At 38.0% G+C, this 24706-nt stretch overlaps 1 protein-coding gene across 1 annotated transcript; it reads right to left on the bottom strand.

Moving 5' to 3' along the window:
• Window positions 1-2437: 2437 nt before the first annotated feature.
• LOC131434327 (odorant receptor Or2-like) lies at window positions 2438-2992 on the bottom strand. Its single transcript, XM_058600995.1, has one exon. It carries the CDS (start codon window positions 2990-2992, stop codon window positions 2438-2440), a length of 555 nt encoding a protein of 184 aa, XP_058456978.1.
• Between the last annotated feature and the right edge of the window lie 21714 nt (window positions 2993-24706).

Raw genomic sequence — 24706 nt, 5'->3', positions numbered from 1 at the left:
ACGACGTGGTTTGATGTCTGGATTGCGTGTCATACTCGTAAATCCACGTCTCGTCTCCAGTAATAATCCGTTTGATGATTGTTGAGTTGGATTCAGCTTTGAATATCATGTCTTTTGCGCAGTGTTGGTGATTGCCGAAAAATTGACAGAAGCTGCTCGATATTTATCAATATTGTATACAACATTTTCAACCCGGTAGAAGATGCTACAAGAACTCGAGTCTCTCAATGCATGGACCGCGAGTAAATTTTTCTACATTTCTTCGCTCCACTTCATACTCTGAGTATCTCACGGCCCTTAAAAAAATTACAGTCTGAGAATGATCGTTTCTGTGTGGAATTTCCCAAGAGAGAATCGCAAGTTGACAATTATCGCAGAAAATCGAATCGATGATTCGACTTGATGATTCTCATACTAGGTTCCAATATTTCAAAACCCTTGTGTGGAACGTTCACATAAGTTTTTATAGACACAACTTAAACAAAGGTTATATGCACATAGCTAGAATAAGCGGCAATAGTCAAATGATTCTATCGCAATTATCAACTGCCTGTATAGAATCGGATCGCGAAACGAGAATAAGCGACCGTTTGTTGCTTCAGAGAGGAACTTTGATTCTCAGAAATGTCGTCGAGAGAAATTCACTCTCGCACTGATGTCTATTCTATGTTAAATGAGCCATGCCGGGTTTTTGTTGCTGCGATGATATCCGTCTCTCTTTGCTAGCGAGCGTTCTTTGATACGATAAAAGCCATCCTTGCGTTTGCGACATCGACGCGATCCCTTTTTGTATGAAAATCAGGTCTTTCGGCACCAGCTTGGCAGCGACACGTCTGAGGCCCAAATCATGAACCAAATTGTCTTGAACGGATCCGAAAGCAATGTCCAACTCCTCAGCCATCTCTCTAATACATAGTCAATTTGCGGTCAACGGTCATCCATTCTATGATTTTGTTGATGTGTTCGTCTGTTTTCGATGTCGATGGCCTACTGCTTCTTCTTCTTCTGAAACGTTCGTGCCACTGATAAATGACTGTTTTCTTCAGAGTATCGTTACCGAAACACTTTTCCGACGTTTGCAATGTCGTAGCACCATTGAAACCATTTTGATCACAAAATTTAATGCAAACTCGTTGTTGCAAATTCAATTCCATTTTGAAAATTGTACAAAATCGAAGACACGCACAATCGCATATGTACTCAATACAGCGTAACTTTTGCAATTGTCCAGGTATCAAGCGGAAAATTTGATAGAATATCAATGGCAGATGTGGCAACCTAAAAAAAAGTCTAATCGGATGACTGAGAGCACCACACGGTGGTGATTCCGGAAATTTTCTGATGAAGATAGTATGTTAATTTTTAATCAAAATTCCTTCCCACAACCAGAATCAATAATGAACCGACTTATACTTTGTGTGGTATGTTAATGCAGTTATTGCTGGTAGGTTCAGGTGAACGTCAAAAATCGGGAGCGGTCAGATCGCCGAAAGTCATTTTGCCAAATGCCATTTCGCCGAAAGTCGTTTCGCCAAATGCCATTTCGCCGAAAGTCGTTTCGTCGAATAGGTGGCCCATTCGACGAAATGTCATTCGGCGAAATGACTTTCGACGAAACGGCTTCCGGCGAAATGACCCTGATCCAACAAACCGATCTTTTGAGGATTAATTTTGTGTGCTTTTCATCTCACATGAGTATTAATCATTTTCATTGGAGCTCTGCAGTTCCTTCGCATTTGAGCAAAATGCTTTGTCCTTAATCACCAGTACCTCTTGTCTCAAACACCATTAAAATAAATCGCCCTTTTCAAGGCATCCAAAATTCTCAAAAACAGTATATTTCGCATGTGAAATCGGTTTCCTAGACATTCACAACAAAAACTAACAGTGATTTTGATAATAGTTGTGTAGTCCATTTTCTATTTCAAAACCAAAAACGAGTAAAAGAAATCTGCTTATCTTATCCAACTGAAACAATCTTCTGCATCCGTATTTTGAAGTTGAATTATCGATTCCTCAAGCTAAGACATATCTCTTTGACATATTGTCTAGTCATAAAACCGCCTGAATAGGTTGAACCACGAATACGTTGTATTTAGAAGCTTTTGAAATACCTCCAAAGTCATCGGCAAAATATTTCCCGCCGTAACCTGAATAGAAACCAGATGAAACCAACATGCATCTTCAAAAGCAATAAAGCTTACCTCCAGCGGTCGCTGAGCTCGAAGAATTATCAGCAAGAACCATTTCTGAATCGAGACGTCCAATTCAAACCAAGGTCCGTTGTAGACAGCGTGAGCAATGACCTTGCTTTCTTCTCTTAGTTCATTTACGTGCCAGTAAATGCTGAATAAATGGGACAATATAAACAATAGGTATCCCAACACGAATATTACTTGCCCATAGTTGACACTCTGTAAACAGGAAGAGTTACATGTTAGGCATCACAGTTCGAGACGAATCCTGCAATTTCATCACGCACAACTATTATCAGGAAGAGCAAAGCGACCACCATCAATCCAAACGAGAGTAGTTCAATCAAACAGACGTTGGTCACGAGTGAGTTCAGTTCACGCACAAACACGATGACTCTTTGATGTTGACGGATGATTGATTTTAACCTGGCGTACTGACCCAAGTCGTCGTTGACTGCAGGTTTCTTGAATGTCTGCAGCTGATGTTCTATCGTTTTCAACTGGATCAAGCCAAACACCGTACAGTTGGCGAAAAAGCTGGTAAATGGGATGTACATGCTGGCTCCCGGAAATGAAAGCAAGAATTGAAAAATGTACAGCACCTCCCATTGAGGTGAGTCGAATTTTTCCACTCCCGGAACATAAAACCCGTACGGCAAAATTCTTCCTGTTGCGAACAACGGATATGTGAGATAACTGGTGCCCACTACCAACGCTAAGCCGATATTGGCCCACGATGTAACTCGAGCCCGTTTGGTTAAACTACGAACCATGTTTCGAATATACTCGTCCTCCATCGCCTGTGTGGAAAAGTCATCTATTAGTTCTTCTAATGCATATTTTGCATGCAAAAAGTAAAATAACCTCAATCTCTTCATAAACGACTGCAATATTCTGGAAAAACCGTTCAAATTCCTCGCGTCTGTGCACCAGGATCAAGGTACGTACCTAGGTAAGAACAACGACAAAAAAAATAAACCAACGATTAGCAAGCCTGTAATAACTCGTACCATTGCCAAACTTACGATTGCGTTGAAATATAGCACAGCCAAGAAGCCATTGATAATAACCTCGTCGATTTTGCCCCAAGCGTGGTACAAATCGGTGAACATTAACAAATTCATCAGGCCTACTGGGATGATGCTGATGTACCGCATGATGTCGTGTTTCAGTACAAACGACCAGAAACGCCAAACGCCGAGGTTAAAGGAAATTATTGGGCAGTCCAGTGGCAAAGGTCTGGAGCCGACTTCCATACTGACTTGATCTATTGGACTACGATTAACGAATGACTAGTTAAAAATCCAAAAGTGTTAGCGGAAAACCAGTTTGTCACACTTGACAGTGTAATTACAAGGTGAATGCGGCTTCAAAATGACAGACAACGATCCAAAAAAAATCACTTCTATATAATTTTCTGAAAAGTTTTAGTGTCGAAGCATGGAACTTTCTTGATCCATTTGAAATATAAATGAGGAGTTTGATTTGAAATAGTGCACAGTAAAAAAGACAATTTAATCAGATATATTGTAGATCCAGTATACTGTATTCAAATTTGGAAGCAAATTTATCATATTTTCGTGCAATAAGACACCCCAACAACCAAAAGATTCCTAATATTAACACAAAAAAACACTTATTTGCAGATTAAAAGTACACGTGAAACTTTCTCGCAGCATCAAAGCAAAGCACGGTATTCTAGAAGCGGGATAGGGGAGACCCGGGCTGGTAGGCCGAGTAGCTCTTCTGGAAAGGCAATTTTTCTGCGCAGTGGCTACGTCTATAGTGATTTTGGTGGGGTATTAGGTCAACCATGTACCGACGTAATTATAGGTGTTTTTGTGTTTGTACAAGTGTGTACTCTTGTGGTCTTTTCTTGTCGTTAGTAATAAAAATAAAATAAATCTATCAGTAAATAGTAATAAGACATTATAATTATTGAATGTTTGAAATTTTCGATAAAAAAGAGGACTCTTATGTTTTATTAATTGAATAGGGTAACGGCTCCCTATTTCATTTGAGCTCCTATTTTCATCTCATCCCTTCACCCCATTACTTTAAACATGAATAATATTTCACAACCTACCTGAACCAAACTGTGAAATGTTTTAAAATGATTATAAAAGCTATTAAAACACTTTCCTATTGAAAGAAATAGTTTTAAGTTCTTCGGTTATCGTTTTTTTTTTTTCATTCAAAATAAACTCACTTTTCAATTTAGGATACATTTTCATCTCAAGATTTAAAGTTCGTCATGTATCTGAATTTCTACTAATCGATTCGTCTCAAAACATGATCACTATTTCGCACAATTACACTATCATTGAATGCTGGATGGCTTCATAATTAGTAATGTTCACTTGCCACTTGTTTAATTAACGATTTAAAACTTCAAAAATTACCCGACAAACAATAAAAGTCTTTAAAAATATGAGATTAAAACTTTTCACTTAGTTCACTTGATTGCGCTTTGTTTTCATCTCATTTGGTTTCGCAAAGTTGCCAAGTTATCTCATATTGCTACCAAAAATAAATTGTTTTTCTTCTTCAAATTATTATCAAAAAGTATGTTTTTGGTATCCGTGACATTAGTTTAGTTATATTATTGATATTAATAATTAAATAATCAGGGTCATTTCACCGAAAGCCATTCCACCGAAAGCCATTTCGCCGAAAGGGTTATTTTGCTTAATGACATTTCGCCGAATGCCATTTCGCCGTAAGCCATTTCGCCGAAAGCCATTTCGCCGAAAGGGTCACTTCACCGAATCCTGAAAACGTCTTGAAATCGTAATTAGAATTGATTTAAATTAAAGACAAACGAAAGATGATAGCGTTAACGCCCGTTTTGTTGACCTACCATTGTACTTGTTGAATAATGATTGATTGCTGTATTCTTGAATAAAGATTGATTCACGAGCCTCAAAAAGTAGTTCCCAAGAAAACTTATTGACTATTAGCTACTAAGCATCAAAGCAATTGCATAGGTATATCTACCAGGCAAATGCAGGTGGTATTTTCCGTTTATCAGGTGAAAATGAAAAAATATCTAATTCGACTACGCAACCTTGTTTTGGTACATGTGCTGTCCGACCTCGCTACCACTCGTTCGGACCTAACTAAAGCAAAGAAACCTAGCTTTGGGTAGACCGAGCAAACGAGGCGGTTACAGGTTTGTATGCAAGAGGCCGCCGCTTCCGACGGCGGGTCGGCGGCCGACTCAGCTGGCGTCGGCTCGGCGGCTTTGTGCCGCCGAGCCATCTTGGCTTCGGTTATACAGGAGATATAACATGTAGGAGATATAACATGTAGGAGATATAACATGTAGGAGATATAACATGTAGGAGATATGACCTTTTCGGCGAAATGACCCTTTCGGCGAACTGACCTATTCGGCGAAACGACTTCCGGCGAAATGGCTTTCGGCGATATGACCCGCTCCCATCAGAAAGAGCGTGTTAAATACTAATGAAATAACCATTGTGGCAAATCTAGTAGCACTGGTTTCATTCCGCTATACGTCAGCATAACGCTGTGAAGTGTGTGTGTTTCATCGGCTGTGCACAGAGATGCCAGATAATTTCATAGAAAATATGTATTACGTTGCATAGAAAGTCTATATCTGCTCTATCTGTTTTCACTAATAAAATGATGTTAATCATAATGAATTATCTGCATAAAAGATTTCCACTTTAACATGTGATTTGTCCGTTGATTAATAAACTTTTAAAGAATTACTGCAATCAAATACTAATAGATACTCAGAGAGAAGAGTCTAATTTTTTACTTCTCACTTTCTATGAACCTGTACGAATCTGTATTAAATTTAGGAAACCTGTATATATTCTGTACTTTGGTTTAAATCACTATGCGAACGCAAAAATCTATACAATACAGATAAATCTGTATAAATGCCATCTCTGGCTCTACACTTTGTTTTAAGAAGGGCTAATGAATAAATAGTAACAATTACATTTTTGTTTTTATTTAAAGCTCACCAAATTAACATTACAGTAAAATTTTAAATTTAAAGCGAAAGGTAACGGAAACTACCGAAAAAATTTTAAACGTTGAAATGATTTCAAACTGGTTCTAAAAATATCGTATGTTGTCTCATAGTTGGCATTAGGCCGTTTTTAAGAAGCATTCTGACATTTTGAACCTGAGAGTGTAATAGTGGAATATTTTGTTTTGATTGCTGTCGCCATTGCTAATTTATAGGATGAATAAAGGATCAACGATAGGATGGATAAAAATCCATTGAGATGGAATTAGGAGCAGAGTAGTGAACACATCATAAGTGTTTTTAGCTGTTTTATGAATATTTGTTAAATTTTCAAGAAATGTGAATCAATTCTCAACGTGGAGCTAGGCGAATGAAGTAGTAATGTGAAATAGTTATAGTTATTTTAGTGACTAAATCGGGGTTTGAAGGCGACGTCCTTACAAATGAGATGAAATAGGGAGCCCTTACCCTACCTTTAAAACTTTTAGCATTTAGAGTTCCTGACAGCGTTCGTCACTGATCGACCCGAGTCCCGAAGAAAAAAAACTCGTCCATCTGAATAGAATCTGATGCAAACGTAGGCCTTCCTGAGGACATCAGACCTCTGCTCAAGGCGACAGACTCGGAGGAGTGTCAAAGTCATAAATTGCGGATTTATCCAAATTTTGACCGATTCCCCAATAAAACCAGGAATGAAACAAACAGTGTAATCATTTAGGGGTTAATCTTATTAACCATTAATTTAACCAATTTCACTATTTTTACGTTTCGTCTTATGTCGTTTTCGTTTTTAAATTGCACTACACTGGTGTAGCGAAAGCTGCACTGAAACCGTTCGTTTTTGCCAATTGCACTACACCAGTGCTACACTTTTTCTGCACCGATACCACTGGTGTAGCACTCATCAAAAGTTTGGTGTAGCTCTGTGCAATGGAATCATGTATTGTAGTCAATGGTTACTGTTTATGTTTTCGTCATTTTTGTTCGTTTATTCAAGCCTCAGTGTAGCACTGCACCGGTGTAGTGCAAGTTAAAAACGAAAACGCCATTAGACTCGTCAGTGCAGAGCAGTTCAAATGGAACTACTTACTGCGAACTTAAACAGTTCAATTTGAACCGACAAGCAACTTGCTTACATTTCATGCATTTTTAAGATTTTTGGTCTTAAAAAATTGTGATTCCGGAAAAGTGCCGAAGGCGATTTTTTTCAAAATATGTTTTTTCTGAGATTACATCAGATCTGGACGTTCCATGGATTTCTAGGGCATTTGACATATCCTCAGTTTTGCGTTTTTTCACGCGGATTTTCGAAGGTTCGCGATTAATTTTCCGCCGACTTTCGAAATTACGCTTTTTTTTGCGTGTTACGTAAAAAAGACCTCAGTGTATCTTCTTCCCCGATGTTTATTCAGGAATGAAAAAAAAAATCACATATGTGCTTGAAAAATGTATTTCCATGACAGAATAAACTGTTTATCAAAATGATAATGAAATACTCGGCCAGCCAGCTCCGGTCTCCCCTAAACATTAATAAAACAGGCTACATTGAATGCTATTCATGAATTTTATAATCTACTTAAACTTTTCTTCACATCGGCTGAAAATCACATCAAGCAAATTTACAGTTATTTTTACTTTGCGTTTCTAATGGAAACTCACTTATTTTTAGCATTCATTCAGTGCCCGATTAAATAAAACAAAATATATATACAATTTTCATTATCTGTGCTCTTTTATTTGGAGTGCTACTGTGCATAAAAACGAATGCTTTCGATTTACTATAGTTTAAACCAAAGTTGGAAATAAGCAAATTTTTCAAACAGTAAATAAAAATAATCAGTATTATCTTTTCATATCACATATTTATTGTAGATACTATAATGAACTTTTAAACAAATTATTTTTGATAAAATAAATTTTGGATTTACTTAGAATTCAAAAATGTCTTCATCGTTATCAATATCACTGTCTGATTTGGAATCAACATTTCAACAAAGTTAGGCTCGTTTTAATGCTACTCTGTGTTCATTAAACAGGTTTGAAGTTCAAATGGCTGTCACTGCGGTGATATAATGGTATAAGAGACGTAAACTCCAAAACTGATTATCACTCAATGTTATCGGATATGGATTATCCGATATCAAAAATTTTGGGCTCGTTGGGAGTTTATTTCCCGGATTGGCGGTTCAATGCATAGGGCCCTAGTCTTACAAACCAGTTGTCGAATGTTCGAGCCCCGACCTGGAAGGATTCGTAGTGTCAGTAGAATCGTAGCACTAGCCATGCAATGGTTCTGCACGCCAAGGAAAGTAATTAAAGAAGTCTTAGAAGATACTGCCAAAAATGTAGGGCTTAATATTCTTACAAAATTTTGTAAATATTATTAAACTGGAGCACTCGTAACTCGTTCTTGGTTAAATGCGCCGAGAGCAAACGAAGCGTTGTACATTCATTTCTGCCGCGGTACATAAATGCGCGAACGAGTTTTTGTGAGAGCAGCCTGCGCCTGGTTGTCTTCTGAGAATGAGAACAAATTTGTTTCAGCGCAATAAAAAGAGCGCATAAGGTCTGCTGCAACTCTGTGTAATATACAATTCCCACAATTTACAAAAATAATCTCAATTTTAGTTTTGTTACCGAATTTTTTAATTCACGGTGTTCGGTTTTTTGATTCACAAACAGAAATCTTGATTAACATTCTCGTGCACAAAATTATGTCCACCTATGGTTTAAACTTTGCTAGTTCGAAAATCAGTAAAGAAAATATTGTATTAACCATCAACTTGATAGTAGAAATTTAGAGCATTTCGCTACTGTATCATTATTGCTAGTATTTGTTCAAATTGGTGAGGCCCTATTGTTCGTAAGTATTTTTCTACTTAAAAAAATGAAATTAAGGAACAGAACGCAATAAGACTTCATACATACCTAACGGTCGAACCCGTACTTTATTATACAGTATTGTCCTGTAATTTCGATCCAAATAAAGTCGAAAGTCATACTTTCATGTTTCCTCTTTTTTTCGATCGTTCGTAAAAAAAAAGTTAACGTTATTTGAAACTAAAATCTCGAAAAAGACTACTTTTTTTGGGATTTGATTCGTAAAAAGAGCTACATAATTTGTAAACTCGTTTAAGAGGTCCTTTACTTGAATTGAGCATCTCCTCTGCGCGACAAAGAGAAAGTGCAATTTCTCCTCTTGCACTGACAACAGCAACGAGAGCTCTTCTCTTGCACAAATATACACCACTGTTCTATACAGTGTACACTAGAGATGGGCAATTCGCTCGCGAACGGTTCAAAAGAACTAGTTCTTTTGAAAGAATGAATGATCAATAGTTCTTTTTTTGAGAACGGTAGTTCTTCAGTTCAAAGTCGGATTGTTTTGCTCGCTCAATAGTTTTCGAGAACGGTAGAAAACACTAGTACCTAACTAATAATGAAAACCTGAGTTCGAATTTAGATCTCGGTTAGTCATTCAACAAAAACTAACAACAAATATGAAAAGAACGAACGAACGGCTCACGAGAACTAGTTATTTTCATAGAACTCTGCATCACTGAACGGTTCTTTGAAATGAACTGTTTTGCCCATCTCTAGTGTGCACGCATCATGGGAGCGCGTATTCATTTTCTTTCACCTCTAGCACTGGATCCCACCAAAACGCTAGAGCAGAGCTCTCAAATTCTCTAAGGTGAATGCAGGTATTTTCACCGAAGTGTACACGCCGGTGAGCACTCTGGTGTACGATTCGCGTAAGCAAAGCGTGGAGAACGCATATTCAGCAAAAACACAATTTATCGTTGAAATTACGTTTTTCCTTGCTGAGAAAAAGATTTTCAAGATCTCTTCAGAAAAAAACAGTAATTTTTTTTTTAATGTAACAAATTAGGGATAGAATCAAATTACGCGGTATATATTTATAAATAATTTGAGTTTGGAAACATAAAACTATTCAGTTTGTAAGTATTGTAACTATTGTGAAATTGAACTAATTATAACTTTTATGAAGGGTTGTATAGGTGAAGACAAGGAAACCATTGTTCAGATCGAGAATTGAAAATTGGAGAAGATTATTAATTTTAAACCAGGTAAATTATCATCTGTTACTCTAAGTGTTTTTGACGAGAAACAAACACCTATTTTTGTAAGGTAATTTAAAAAATTTTATAACATATTTTGTAATGCATAATATTTAAGTACAGTTTCCCTAAAAAGTACACAAACCTATGGTTTTAACGGCTGGGTCTTTCGCAGAGGAGTATTAGTAATTAGAAATTTGCGTTTCAACTCTTCTTCGCAATTGTGAAAGTCAAAACATTTTTTGAATTGATTCCTAATAACGTCGGTATTCGCAAAAAATAGATAGAATTTAAGCATCAAGTTTTAATCTAATTAGAATAATGATTAACACATTGTATGTATGTTACCTTGAAAGTTGATTAATAATAACCCAACATTTTTTAAACTCTGTCATTAACACGGCGCATTATCACAACTTTCATCATGTATTCATAAATGTAATCCAAATCAATCAATTATCAACAACAAAAGAACGGTGTGTATTGGTTTCTGTGATAATTAGCAAACAGTGCGCTTGCATCATAAATATCCCATTAACATGGTCTGTTTTCAAAGAGAGCCAATTTCCAGTGGATGTGTCAGCTTATTACAGATCGTTCCAGCGAATAAGGGCAAAATGGAACAAACAAAAAAAAAACAAACAAACAACAATTAATCTGTAATTTATCGTAACGCTTTGTTTCTCAAATGTATGTCATCCGTTCGATGGAACTGCAACTGAATGTGAATTTATCGATACAACACATGCGCTAATTATTGTCGTTTGAAATCCTACTCGATTACACAAGAGAAAGGGAATTCGAGTAAAATGTAGTGATGGCTTCTCCGCTTAGCAAATCAGTCGCTCGAATGTGCTATACGAGAACTTTACTAGAATCGATATTACCTCTTGTATCTTTCAATTTACATGGAGCAATGTTTACTGCTTATAAAGCAACAGCACTCTTGGTGCGAGATGCGATTAAACACAAATATTCATAATAGGCATTGAATTGATTTTGCATTCAATTTGAATACGACAGAAACTTTTGCTTATTGAAAATTTAAATTATTCACATAAATATCACAAGCTCTAATAGTACCGAATCACATTTAGCTCGCTTCAGAAACTGCCATTTAAATTCAAATACACGCTGTCATTTCCTGCCACCCCCAAAAAACTGCCGTTAATAGACGTATTTTGACACGAAATCCCACGAAAGTAGCCCACGTCAAAATCAACAACAGCACAGTAATAAAATAATACGTCCATCGAAATGATTAGTCCGGTATAAATCACCATTTCATGACTTCATTTGCGAAGCCGAATCCTGCCGGAGCACTTGAAGGAACGGGAAAAACAAACCACCACGCTAACAAGTGACACTTTTATGATTTTACGAGCACTTACCCTTGCGTAATAAACACGTAAATCGGAGCAAATTTCAAACGACAGGTCAGTAAAACTTGATCAAATTAGAAAACACGCGGCAGCTACGAAGCTAAATCAACTTTTTCGAGAGGAAATAAAACTAATTAATGCGTTTCCAGCCAGCCCGGCTTTCCCTAAGGCCCCTTAAATCCTGCAGCACTTAACGAAGCTTACGAAGTCAGTGTGCACGGTTATCATTACGGACATGCCAAACATGCCCTTTCCCTCGGTTTTCTGGCGGTACACCTCGAGCTCATCAAGTCCGGCACGGTAGTAGGTCATCAGTATAAGTGTGTCTGTAAAAATGTGGCCCAGGGAGAGGGCGGAAAGAGGCTGGATTCGCAGAAAAGCAGGAATAAATCCACCCGTCAACCAACTTGAAAGTAGCCCCAGGATGACGCATCCGGTCACGACGGAGATGTTGGTGATGATGATGATGTGTTTCAGAATTGGACGACATCAACTGAAAAAAAAACTTCGCTCTTCAACATGCGGATGGGGAATTGTAAGCGGCAGGTGGTTTTAAAAAGTGCTTCGAGCGTCGAGAATCAAATGTTTTATTGCCGCTAAAGTATGAAGAGTAAATAAAGTCCCAGATTGAAATTATGTTCGCTTCAGTAGGTTATTAACTTCAGTAGGTTGGAAACATGAAACTTGAAACTTGAAACTTGAAACTTGAAACTTGAAACTTGAAACTTGAAACTTGAAACTTGAAACTTGAAACTTGAAACTTGAAACTTGAAACTTGAAACTTGAAACTTGAAACTTGAAACTTGAAACTTGAAACTTGAAACTTGAAACTTGAAACTTGAAACTTGAAACTTGAAACTTGAAACTTGAAACTTGAAACTTGAAACTTGAAACTTGAAACTTGAAACTTGAAACTTGAAACTTGAAACTTGAAACTTGAAACTTGAAACTTGAAACTTGAAACTTGAAACTTGAAACTTGAAACTTGAAACTTGAAACTTGAAACTTGAAACTTGAAACTTGAAACTTGAAACTTGAAACTTGAAACTTGAAACTTGAAACTTGAAACTTGAAACTTGAAACTTGAAACTTGAAACTTGAAACTTGAAACTTGAAACTTGAAACTTGAAACTTGAAACTTGAAACTTGAAGCTTGAAACTTGAAACTTGAAACTTGAAACTTGAAACTTGAAACTTGAAACTTGAAACTTGAAACTTGAAACTTGAAACTTGAAACTTATGGACGCTTCTTGGTCTTGTCTTGGTAACTTATTGAACTCTTCGTTGACTCTTCTTTCACTCATTTTTCAAACTTCCTGGACTCTTCTTGAACTCTTTTTGGACTTTTCTGAGACTATTCCTGGTATCTTCTAAGAGTTTTCCAAGTCTCTTAGATACCAGGAGTCTTTTTAAGCTTTTATTGGTTTGTCCTTCGACTCTTCTTGAACATTTCTTGATCTCTTCTTGGTCTCTCTATGGACTCCTTTTAAACTATTGAACTCTTCTTCAATCTTCATAGGACTCTTTAGGAATTCCTCTTAAACTCTTTTTAGATTTATCTTAGACTCGTCTTGAACTCCTCGTGGGCTGTTCTTGGACTCTTCTTAGATACTTTTTATGTTCATCTTGGACTCGTCTTGGACCCTTGTCGGACTATTTATGGAACCTTCATAGCCTATTTTTTTAGACACTTCTTGAACTCCTCTTGGACTTTTCTTGGACTCTTCTTGGACTCTTCTTGGACTTTTCTTGGACTCTTCTTGGACTCTTCTTGGACTCTTCTTGGACTCTTCTTGGACTCTTCTTGGACTCTTCTTGGACTCTTCTTGGACTCTTCTTGGACTCTTCTTGGACTCTTCTTGGACTCTTATTGGACTCTTCTTGGACTCTTCTTGGACTCTTCGTGGACTCTTCTTGGACTCTTCATGAACTCTTCTTTGACTCCTCTTGAAGTCTTCTTGAACTTTTCATGAACTCTTTTTAGAGTCTTATTGGACTTTTCATAGTCTCTTCTTGAACTCTTTTTGGACTTTCTCTAGACTGTTCTTGGAATCTTCTAGGACTCTCTAGTCTCTTTTTGATTTTTGATGCATTTTGTTGGAGGCTTCTTGAATTTTTGTTTCACTCCTCTTGAACTTAGAGTCTTGTGTGATTCCTCGTGGACTCTTTTTGGATTACTTTTGAACTCGTATCAAACCCTTCTCGGACTCTTCTTAAACACTTCTTATGCTCATTGTTGCGTACGTCAATACTGAGACTGGCCGCACGATCGAGTACGACTTAACTTTCTCGAACGATTTAACGACCTTTTTAACCGTAGTAACGCTACCGCGTTTGGGTTCGGATCGAGTGACGAACAAACACGTCTGTTCAGCTTTATTCAAATTCTATACTAATCGTTTATTCACTTTTGAAGGTTGATACTGCGACTATAGAGCAACTCTTCATGAGTAATGATACTGTGGTGCGTTTAGTAGCACGATGGCTGATGTGAAAACATTTTGGACAATAAATTTCAAGAATAAAGTGATTGTCTAAGTGAGTGCAATTTAACAATTAATAACAATCGATTATAAGTTAATTAACTATAAATAACTCAAACACTCATCTTGGACTCTTCTTGGACTGTTCTCGGATTCGTCTTGGATTCACATATTGGACATTTTACGGACATTTTTTGTAATCTTCATGGACTCTTCTTGGACTCTTCTTGAACTTTTACTCTTCTCTCATTTTTTATGACTTTTCTTGGATTCTTGTTGTACTTTTCTCAAACTTTTGTTGAACACTTCTAGGTCTCTCAATAAACTCTTTTTGGGAGTTTTTATGAATATTGATTAACAATTCTTGAAATCTTTTTGGACTTTTCATGGACTCTGACTCCATCGATGCGTACCAACGTCACAATGTTAATTTAGCGTATAAGATCCAAACGACCAGCCGCTGCCAATGACCCGTTGGAGACAAGATCACGAAATTGAAGAAATTACTCTAATTTTAAATAGTAAAAAAATGCCATCTCACAGCTTAACGCAGTGTGCCTTATTGAATAAAAAAACAAATTCGACTCTTATACAGCTCTTCTTAAACTCTTCTTGGTCTCTTCATGTGCTCTTCTTGGACTCTCCATGATCTCTTCTTGGATTTTTGTTTGGCTTTTCGTGGACTCTTCTTTGACTATTCATGCACTCGTCTTAGATTCTTCTTGGACTCTTCTTCGACTCTTCTTGGACCCTTCTTGGACTCTTCTTGAACTCTTCTAAGACTCTTTTTGGATCCTTCTAGGACTCCTCTTGGACTTTTCTTGGACTCTTCTTGGACTTTTCATGGACTCTTCATGGCCTCTTCATGGCCTCTTCATGGCCTCTTCATGGACTCTTCATGAACTCTTAATAGACTCTTCATGAATTCTTCATGGCCTCTTTCAGGAGTCTTTTCGGACTCTTCTCGGACTCTTCGTGGACTCTTCATGGCCTCTGCATGGACTCTTCATGGACTCTTCATGGACTCTTCATGGACTCTTCATGAACTCTTTTAGGAGCATTCTCGGACTCTTCTTGGACTCTTTTTAGACTCCTCTTGGACTTTTCTTGGACTTTTCTTGGACTCTTCTTGGACTCTTCTTGGACTCTTCTTGGACTCTTCTTGGACTCTTCTTAGACTCTTCTTGGACTTCTCATGGACTCTTCTCGAATTTTTCTCGGACTCTTCTTGGACTCTTTTTGGACTCTTCTTGGACTCCTCTTTGACTTTTCTTGGACTTTTCTCGGACTCTTCTTGGACTCTTCTTGGACTCCTCTTAGACTTTTCTTGGACTCTTCTTGGACTCTTTATGGACTCTTCATGGACTCTTTATAGCCTCTTCTCGGACTCTTTTAGGAATCTTCTTGGACTCTTCTTGAATTCTTTTTGGAATCTTCTTGGATTCTTCTTGGGCTACTCTTGGACTTTTCATGGACTTTTCTCGGACTCTTCTTGCACTCCTCTTGGACTTTTCTTGGACTCTTCTTGGGCTCTTCATGGTCTCTTCTTGGACTCGTTTTGGACTCCTCTTGGAATTTTCTTGGACTCTTCTTGTACTCTTCTTGGACTCTTCTTGGACTCTTCTTGGACTCTTCTTGGACTTTTCTTAGACTCTTCTTGGACTTCTCATGGACTCTTCTCGGACTTTTTTCGGATTCTTCTTGGACTCTTAATGGACTCTTCATGGACTCTTCATGAACTCTTCATGAACTCTTCATGGACTCTTCATGAACTTTTCATGGACTCTGCATGGACTCCTAATGGACTCTTTTAGGAGTCTTCTTGGACTCCTTGAATTTTTTTCGAAATCTTCTTGAACTCTTCTCGGACTCTTTTTGGACTCTTCTTGAACTCTTTTTGAACTTTTCTTGGAATCTTCTTGGACTTTTCTTGGTCTTTTCTTGGACTTCTCTTGGAATCTTCTTGGACTCTTCTTGGACTTTTCTTGGACTCTTCTTGGACTTTTCTTGGACTCTTCTTTACTATTCTTGGACTCTTCTTGAACTCTTCTTGGAATTTTTTTATTAAACTTTTCTCGGAGTCTTCTTCGATTCTTCTTAGACTCTTCTTGGACTCTTCTCGGACTTTTCTAGTACTCTTCTTGGACTATTCTTGGACTCTTCTTGGACTTTTCTTGGACTCTTCTTGTACTCTTCTTGGACTCTTCTTGGACTCTTCTTGGACTCTTCTTGGACTTTTCTTAGACTCTTCTTGGACTTCTCATGGACTCTTCTCGGACTTTTTTCGGATTCTTCTTGGACTCTTAATGGACTCTTCATGGACTCTTCATGAACTCTTCATGAACTCTTCATGGACTCTTCATGAACTTTTCATGGACTCTTCATGGACTCCTAATGGACTCTTTTAGGAGTCTTCTTGGACTCCTTGAATTTTTTTCGAAATCTTCTTGAACTCTTCTCGGACTCTTTTTGGACTCTTCTTGAACTCTTTTTGTACTTTTCTTGGAATCTTCTTGGACTTTTCTTGGTCTTTTCTTGGACTTCTCTTGGAATCTTCTTGGACTCTTCTTGGACTTTTCTTGGACTCTTCTTGGATTTTTCTTGGACTCTTCTTTTACTATTCTTGGACTCTTCTTGAACTCTTCTTGGAATTTTTTTTATTAAACTTTTCTCGGAGTCTTCTTCGATTCTTCTTAGACTCTTCTTGGACTCTTCTCGGACTTTTCTAGTACTCTTCTTGGACTATTCTTGGACTCTTCTTGGACTTTTCTTGGACTCTTCTTCTACTATTCTTGGACTCTTCTTGAACTCTGCTTGGACTTTTTTTGAACACTTCTCGGAGTCTTCTTCGATTCTTCTTAGACTCCTTTTGGACTTCTCATGGATTCTCTCGGACTTTTCTAGTACTCTTCTTTGACTGTTCTTGGACTCTTCTTGGACTCTTCTTGTACTCTTCTTGAACTCTTCTTGGACTTCTCATGGACTCTTCTCGGACTTTTCATGGACTCGTCTTGTACTCATCTTGCACTCTTCTTTGACTTTTCTTATACTCTTTTTGGAATCTTCTTGGACTCTTCTTAAACTCTACTTGGACTTCTCATGGACTCTTCTGGAACTCGCCTTGGACTCTTCTTGGAGTCTTATTGGACTCTTCCTGGACTCTTCTTGGACTCTTCTTTTACTCTTCTTGGACTCTTCTTGGACTTTTCTTGGACTCTTATTTGACTCTTCTTGGAGACTCTTCTTGAACTCGTTTTGACTCTTCTTGGGTTTTTCTTGAACTTTTCTTGAACTCCTTTTGGACTCTTCTGGGGCTTTCCTTTGACTCTTCTTGGACTCTTTTTGGATACTTTTTGGACTTTTCTAGAACTTTTATTTTTACGCTTCTTAGGCCCTTCTTGGACTTTTATTGGTACTTTCCTAAGCTTTTCTTGGATATCCTTGAGCTATTATTGAATTCAATGTTAACTGTTCTTGAACTATTCTGATACTCTTCTTGAAATATTTTCTTTTATTCTTGGACTGTTTTTGGATGTTTCTTGGACTTTTCTTAAACTTTTTTGAAGATCTTCCTAAAATTTCCCGGGACTCTTTTTGGACTTCATTTTGGACTCTTGGTGGGCTAGTTTTGAACTCTTTTTGAACTTTTCTTCGAATCTTCTTGAGCTTTTCTCGAACTCTAAATGCATATTTGATTTCAATTCTAAATCCATAACTATCCTGTCCGATATTTCTTTGTTGCAATTTTTTTTCGTGAACGGAAGGGGCTCCTAAAATTTCATCAGATTTCTTAGTTCGAGCTTGCTTGAAAAAAATCAAATCAAATTTAAGTTCATTACTTGGAAGGGTAGGCGAAAAAAACAAACAAGGCAATAAACCTTACATGAGCTAGTCGCTCAGGGTTAGCAAATACTTCTACTGTTTAATACTATTAAACCCGATCATAAAAAAATAACCCTCCATACCAACCCTAGCGTGACTTTATGCTCAATTGGCAAATATATGGCTGGCAATGTTGATTTACTAACACCTTGGTGGCCCGTTGGTAAGGGTTCACCGTGATAAAACGGTCTGCTTTGAGGCATTTTTATGAAAGTACGTGTTACCAGTCAGTGATGATCAGTTGGTTACACCGCATGCAAACAGCTTCTGCCCCTTGGAAAGTCGTTAGTCGTTTTTATTACAAACTGTTCCGAAAATCATTGACGAGTTAAACTGTATTTTTTTTCAATTTAAAATAAAATCTTTCGAGACTACAATTCCAGGACAATTACCAAATTTGCTGGGTTCTTCTAGAAATACCATATAACCAATACCATTAGTTAACGAAAACATCGGACTCAATCAGCAACACATTCAATATCAGCTACGTTTTGCTAAACGAACACAGTGCACATGTGCAAAGCACTTTTTAATCAGGTAGGCTTCAGAAATGAGCTTTCTGGTCAAAAGCTAGCTTAGCAGATCAATAAATCGGAAATGGTTTTTCATTATTCAGAAAATATTTATCCAATTTAGTATACAATAAATTCACAAGTTTCATGACTATCAAAACAAAAATTATAGCTACATTTTACACTACCAAAAAAGAACTGTTATAGTCAAATCAGTATTAATATTTTATTGAATATTCACTGGCTACTTGTGCTAACCGAAAAGTCGACACGGTCACAAGTATGAGTTTTTTGAGTATCATAAAACAACATCGATTCCAAATTTCTGACTCGAGTTGTTTGAATTTCCAATTGAAGTGAAAATAAGTAAAAAGCGTATAAAACTGTGTTCATCAATATTGACACGACACTAGACTGGCAGGTTTCTCGGTAGAGAAAATCGCAACCCTCCGGACTGTTTCACATCAAGGTGAATAACACCTTCCATCCGTCGGTTTCATCAGGACAGACAGGACGAAATACAGACCCCTCGAACCTGTGTTTGCAGAGCAGGCTGCCAGTCAGCTGCCAGCAATCCAGCATATTGTCGCACATGGGTGAATTTGTGTACGACCTTTGCTGCGAGCAGCGAAAAAATGGAAGGAAATGTGATGAATATTTACCAGCTTTTCCTCAATTTCTTATTTATTTATTAACGTTCCTGTTCTCAGTGCCAACACAACATGCTTCCCTCGTTTCTTTGATTACTTATACCAGTACGCTCGGGGTTGTTAGTGAAAGGCAAAACTCATTCGAAGCCGAAGGATTGCATCCCCATCACCATAGTTATAAATAAGTCACATTGCACCTTCAACAAGAGAGTGGAAAAAAAGCAGTTAAATGGAAAAAAAACGGGTGTTCGAACGACAGAATCGAAACAGTTCAATCCGAGTGCCCCCGGTCTCGGTGGCAGAGGATTCTGAATCAGCAAATACGTGGCACGCTCGGTACCAGTTCCGTCGTTCTCTTCATTGATCATTCCAGTTCCGAAAAGCCAGCTTACCCAGGAACAACCCCACCCGAGCGCGGGACTGTGAGGAGGAGGAGGGGGGGGGGGTGAAAAACGGACAAGCGCGGAGCGGAAAACCGGCAGTCGTTACAACGTTTCATATTTTATTTCCATTGCGAAGCAATCTCTCGCTCAAGTTCTGTCAGGAAAATTTGAATACATCAGAATAATATTACACGCGACATTCATAATGTGAAATATATTGCTATCATAATTCCTCCTACCACCACGTCGGCTTTTCGTTCAGAGCTGCTTTCCAGGGAGGGAGGGTATTGGACGAGTGGGCGGGGGTACGTTATTACAACACGTACCCCGACTGCGGAGCGGGGTGTGGCTCGAAGGCGACGGTCCCAGTTTTCCAGCCGCCTAGCTTCAATATTTTCTGGTTTCGGGTTGTTCAAATAGGATGTTCGTGCTCAATCTGATCCGGCTTTTGCTTCATCGAATGAACCAGCACATCATGACAATCGATAGTTCAGTCAACTTCTAATTGAAATGCTGCTTAGTTTACAGAAAAACACTATTAGTTGCTATAGATTTGTGACATTCATCTTCCGGCCATTTCTGAACAGAAGTTAGATTTATTCATCAAAGAAACTCTCTTGTGCTTTCTTCCAGCTATCGAACCAGCACGATTCCGAATTGCAATCGCAAATGGCTTTTTTGATGCTTCATGAAATTCCAACTTCTGAAATTTAATGCAAAGGTCGACAAAGCCATAATAAAGTGCAATCCCATCTACCGTCATTCGCCAGAATGACACAACTCAAATATTTTTCTCCTCACGGTACCAACTGCAAAGTGAGTGGAAAAACGGGTCCAACCACGACGTGCCAAGACGAATGCTGACAGATAATGAAAAAGGAAAAAAATGTCCGTTCGTCATGTTAGGGGCGGTTCAAAACAGTGTTTGGTTTTAGTGTACCACTTATTTTAAACCTCATGATGAGACTTCTCCTAAGACCAGAAAAAAATCCGGTATCTCATCAACAATATCTGAGATGGAAGTCCCATCATGAGCTTAAAAATAAGCGGCACACTAAAACCATACACTGTGTTGGACAATTTCAGAAAAATATAAAAATCGAAATGACAACTAAAATTAATTCGCTTATGTTTCAACAGATTTTGATTTTTGTCTTACTGCTCAGAAAGGTTACAGGAATAACCCCAACTTTTGAACGGAGCCTCGGACTCATTTCGACGAGATGGGAAAACCTCTGTATGACTATGTGTTTGTGTGTATGTGAAATTTTCGTGTAGCGATTTTTATAATGGATGAAAATTTAGAACAACGTGCGTGCATCAAATTTTGTGTTGCAAATAGATTCAAGTGTTCCGAAACGTTGAAAATGTTAGAAAAGACACAGACATACGAGTGGTATAAACGCTTCAAAGGTGGTCGTACAAGCTTGGATCATGATGAGATCCCTGGCCGCCCAACAACAGCTGTTACTGAAGAAAACATTGAATCGGCGAAGCAAATCGTGTTGCAAAATCGTTCTGTACCGATTAGAGAGATTGCTGTGTTGTTGGGCATCTCTTATGGATCAGCCGAACACATTTTAACTGATGTTTTGGGTTTGAAACGCGTCGCTTCTCGGCTGGTGCCAAAAAAGCTGAATTTCACGATAATGCACCGGCTCACACAGCGTTGGTTGTGTCGCAGTTTTTGGCCAAAAACTCAACCAATATCATCAACCAAGCACCGTACTCTCCAGATATGGCCCCGTGTGACTTTTTCCTCTTTCCTAGACTGAAATTGCCATTGCGGGGAACGCGTTTTGAGACCATAGAGACCATAAAAGAGAATTCGCTGCGTGAACTAAAGGCCATACCTTCGGCGGCCTATAAAACTTGTATGGAAAATTGGATCAAGCGTTGGCAGGCATGTATTGCCTTTGAAGGCGATAATAAAGAAATTTATTAAAAATTGAAATTATACGTTTTTTAATAAAATTCCGGTTCTTTTTTGATCATAAGGTATAAACCAGAGATGGAAATAAGCCCATTTTGCGCATGAAAATGTGTATCAAGATTTCCTATTGTGAATCGAAAAACCGAACACCGTGAATTAAAACATTGGGTAACAAAACTAAAATTGCGATTATATTTTAAATTGTGGGAAAATGAAATTGAAGACCTTTTTAAATTCTAAGTAAAAAGAAAATTTATCTTATCAAAAATCATTCATTTCAAAATTCATTATAATATCTACAATAAATATGTGATATAGAAAGATAATACTGACTATTTTTGTTTACTGTGAATCAAAACTTCGGAACCATATATAAAAGTGTTTGCAAGTAGCATTAACTTTACGTCTGCTCAGCGGTTCAAGTTGAACTGTCCAAGTTTTCAATAAGCAGTTCAATGTAATGCTCTGCAATGACGAGTCTAAGACGAAACGTAAAGAACAGTAAAAACGTTTATGTGCCCTAAGCACAAACATAGGCTAACCCCTAAATGATTAATAATAGTTTTTTTTTCTACTAAAATGGTTTAAATCATCCACCTATTTTGACTAGAAAAACTTTATAATCATATGTGCGGGGTTGGGAATCGAGCCCAGGTGGGCTGCGTGAAAGGCATCGACTTACGCATCTCCCGTCCGGGTTTGGATGCTAATTCGTAAAGAACAGAATAATTTCATAACAAACCACGAACAAATGAAACCTGGATTATAAAACTGGTGTCTTGAGCTCTACGAGCAGTAACCTAAAATAATGTGTGTCATAAAACCAGATCAATACAAAATAATTATTAATAATATAAAAACCGACATTGAGAAGAATACAGAAATAATTAACAAATTATGAAAATATAATTATACCAACTACAGCGAAAGTAGCAAAAATAGCTTTTCGTAATAGCAAAAGAGCAAAATGCAAGAATAGCGAAAACAGCAAAAATGCCACTAAAAGAAGCCAATATATAAACTAAACTGCTAAACTATCACAACAACTGGATTAACGTCAACAAAAATAATAACAATAGCGTTTCTAATGCAAATATGTTCTTCGGATATAAATTAGAAATTGAAGAAAAAGCGAAAATAGGAAGCGAGTCATTTCGCCGAAAATGGTTTCGCCGAATACATCATTTCACCGAAAGGAACATTTCCACGAAAGCGTAATTTCGAATACTCCTGGATAATTATTATGACGCAGCCACATAACCGAAACCGAAGCCAAAGCCACTGAGGCGACGCCAGCTGAGTTTGCTGTCGACCCGCCGTCGGAAGCTGTGGCCCCTTGCATACAAACATGTAACCGCCTTGTTTGCCCCGTCAATTCCAATTACGATATTGATACAATTTCAGTATTCGGCGAAATGACCCTTCTGTCGAAATGGCTTTCGGCGAAATGGCATTCGGTGAAATGTCATTCGGCGAAATGACCCGGACCACAAAAATAGTAGGGGGATATAGACAATTTTGAACCATGGAGAATTTTGGTTTATCTGTCATTAATCTCATATTGATATATTCGAAACTTTTGTTATCGTACTATTTCTGCACAGTAAAAAGTAAAAAAGTGAAAATTCATAAAACTTATACTAAACAATTTGTCGAGGAAGACGAAATTCACATGAATTTTTCTTTGTGTGTCTCTGGCAGTCGAGATTCCAAAAGTGTTTTTGTGTTTCAATAACTATGAACACGGCAGGTGGGAAACATCAAACCTCTTAAATCATTTTTCCTGACAAATAACAATAAATTAGCAACCAAAAATTAGTGCAAACTTCATCAGCTCGAATGCTCGAATGCTCGAATGCCCGAATGCTCGAATGCTCGAATGCTCGAATGCTCGAATGCCCGAATGCTCGAATGCTCGAATGCTCGAATGCTCGAATGCTCGAATGCTCGAATGCTCGAATGCTCGAATGCTCGAATGCTCGAATGCTCGAATGCTCGAATGCTCGAATGCTCGAATGCTCGAATGCTCGAATGCTCGAATGCTCGAATGCTCGAATGCTCGAATGCTCGAATGCTCGAATGCTCGAATGCTCGAATGCTCGAATGCTCGAATGCTCGAATGCTCGAATGCTCGAATGCTCGAATGCTCGAATGCTCGAATGCTCGAATGCTCGAATGCTCGAATGCTCGAATGCTCGAATGCTCGAATGCTCGAATGCTCGAATGCTCGAATGCTCGAATGCTCGAATGCTCGAATGCTCGAATGCTCGAATGCTCGAATGCTCGAATGCTCGAATGCTCGAATGCTCGAATGCTCGAATGCTCGAATGCTCGAATGCTCGAATGCTCGAATGCTCGAATGCTCGAATGCTCGAATGCTCGAATGCTCGAATGCTCGAATGCTCGAATGCTCGAATGCTCGAATGCTCGAATGCTCGAATGCTCGAATGCTCGAATGCTCGAATGCTCGAATTCTCGAATGCTCGAATGCTCGAATGCTCGAATGCTCGAATGCTCGAATGCTCGAATGCTCGAATGCTCGAATGCTCGAATGCTCGGATGCTCGAATGCTCGAATGCGCAAATGCTCGAATGTTAAAGTTTTTCCCAATGTACGAAAATTCTTAAAGCTCTAAAAGCCTAATGATATCAAAAATTTAAAAAATACCAGTAACACTGCGAATACAAATTTTTCGAATTTCAAAACCCATCCATAGGCCTCGAGATAATTGAGCAGCAGTAAGCTAAGGAAGTGTATTTGTACATAATTTACATAGAATAGCTTTTTATAGTGTCTCCATTTTATTTTCAATTAGAACTATGGATGGATTCCTGCTTAAACTTCTTTTTAGATCGTCCTGGGATCTTTCGAATCGACATCAATAAATTTTAGTGATTGTTTTGTGGATTTGTAAATAGATCTACAGGGTGAGCCATTTAAAATGGAAGCATTGGGCGACCCAATAACTTTTGGCAAAATTGTCAGATCGACATATCACGTTGGAAGCGTCATTCCATTTTGCCATGAAACAGTACACACCAAAAGAACGCGCTGAAATAGTTCAGCAATATATCCAAAAGAGCTTCTCAATGGTGAAAAACCGAACGTGCGTTCGTTCGAAAAAAATAAAGATGCCGTAATAAGCAAAATTGTCGGTTCCATGTCACTGAAAACCATCAACTAATTGAGTAACACCCT

Source organism: Malaya genurostris, chromosome 3, assembly GCF_030247185.1.
Source record: "Malaya genurostris strain Urasoe2022 chromosome 3, Malgen_1.1, whole genome shotgun sequence".
NCBI classification, from domain to species: Eukaryota; Metazoa; Arthropoda; class Insecta; order Diptera; family Culicidae; genus Malaya; species Malaya genurostris.
This window is presented reverse-complemented; position numbering and strand designations above follow the sequence as displayed.

Coding starts and splice junctions, on each gene's coding strand:
- LOC131434327 (XM_058600995.1), bottom strand. CDS start 2,992: ATGGAGGACGAGTATATTCGAAACATGGTTCGTAGTTTAACCAAACGG.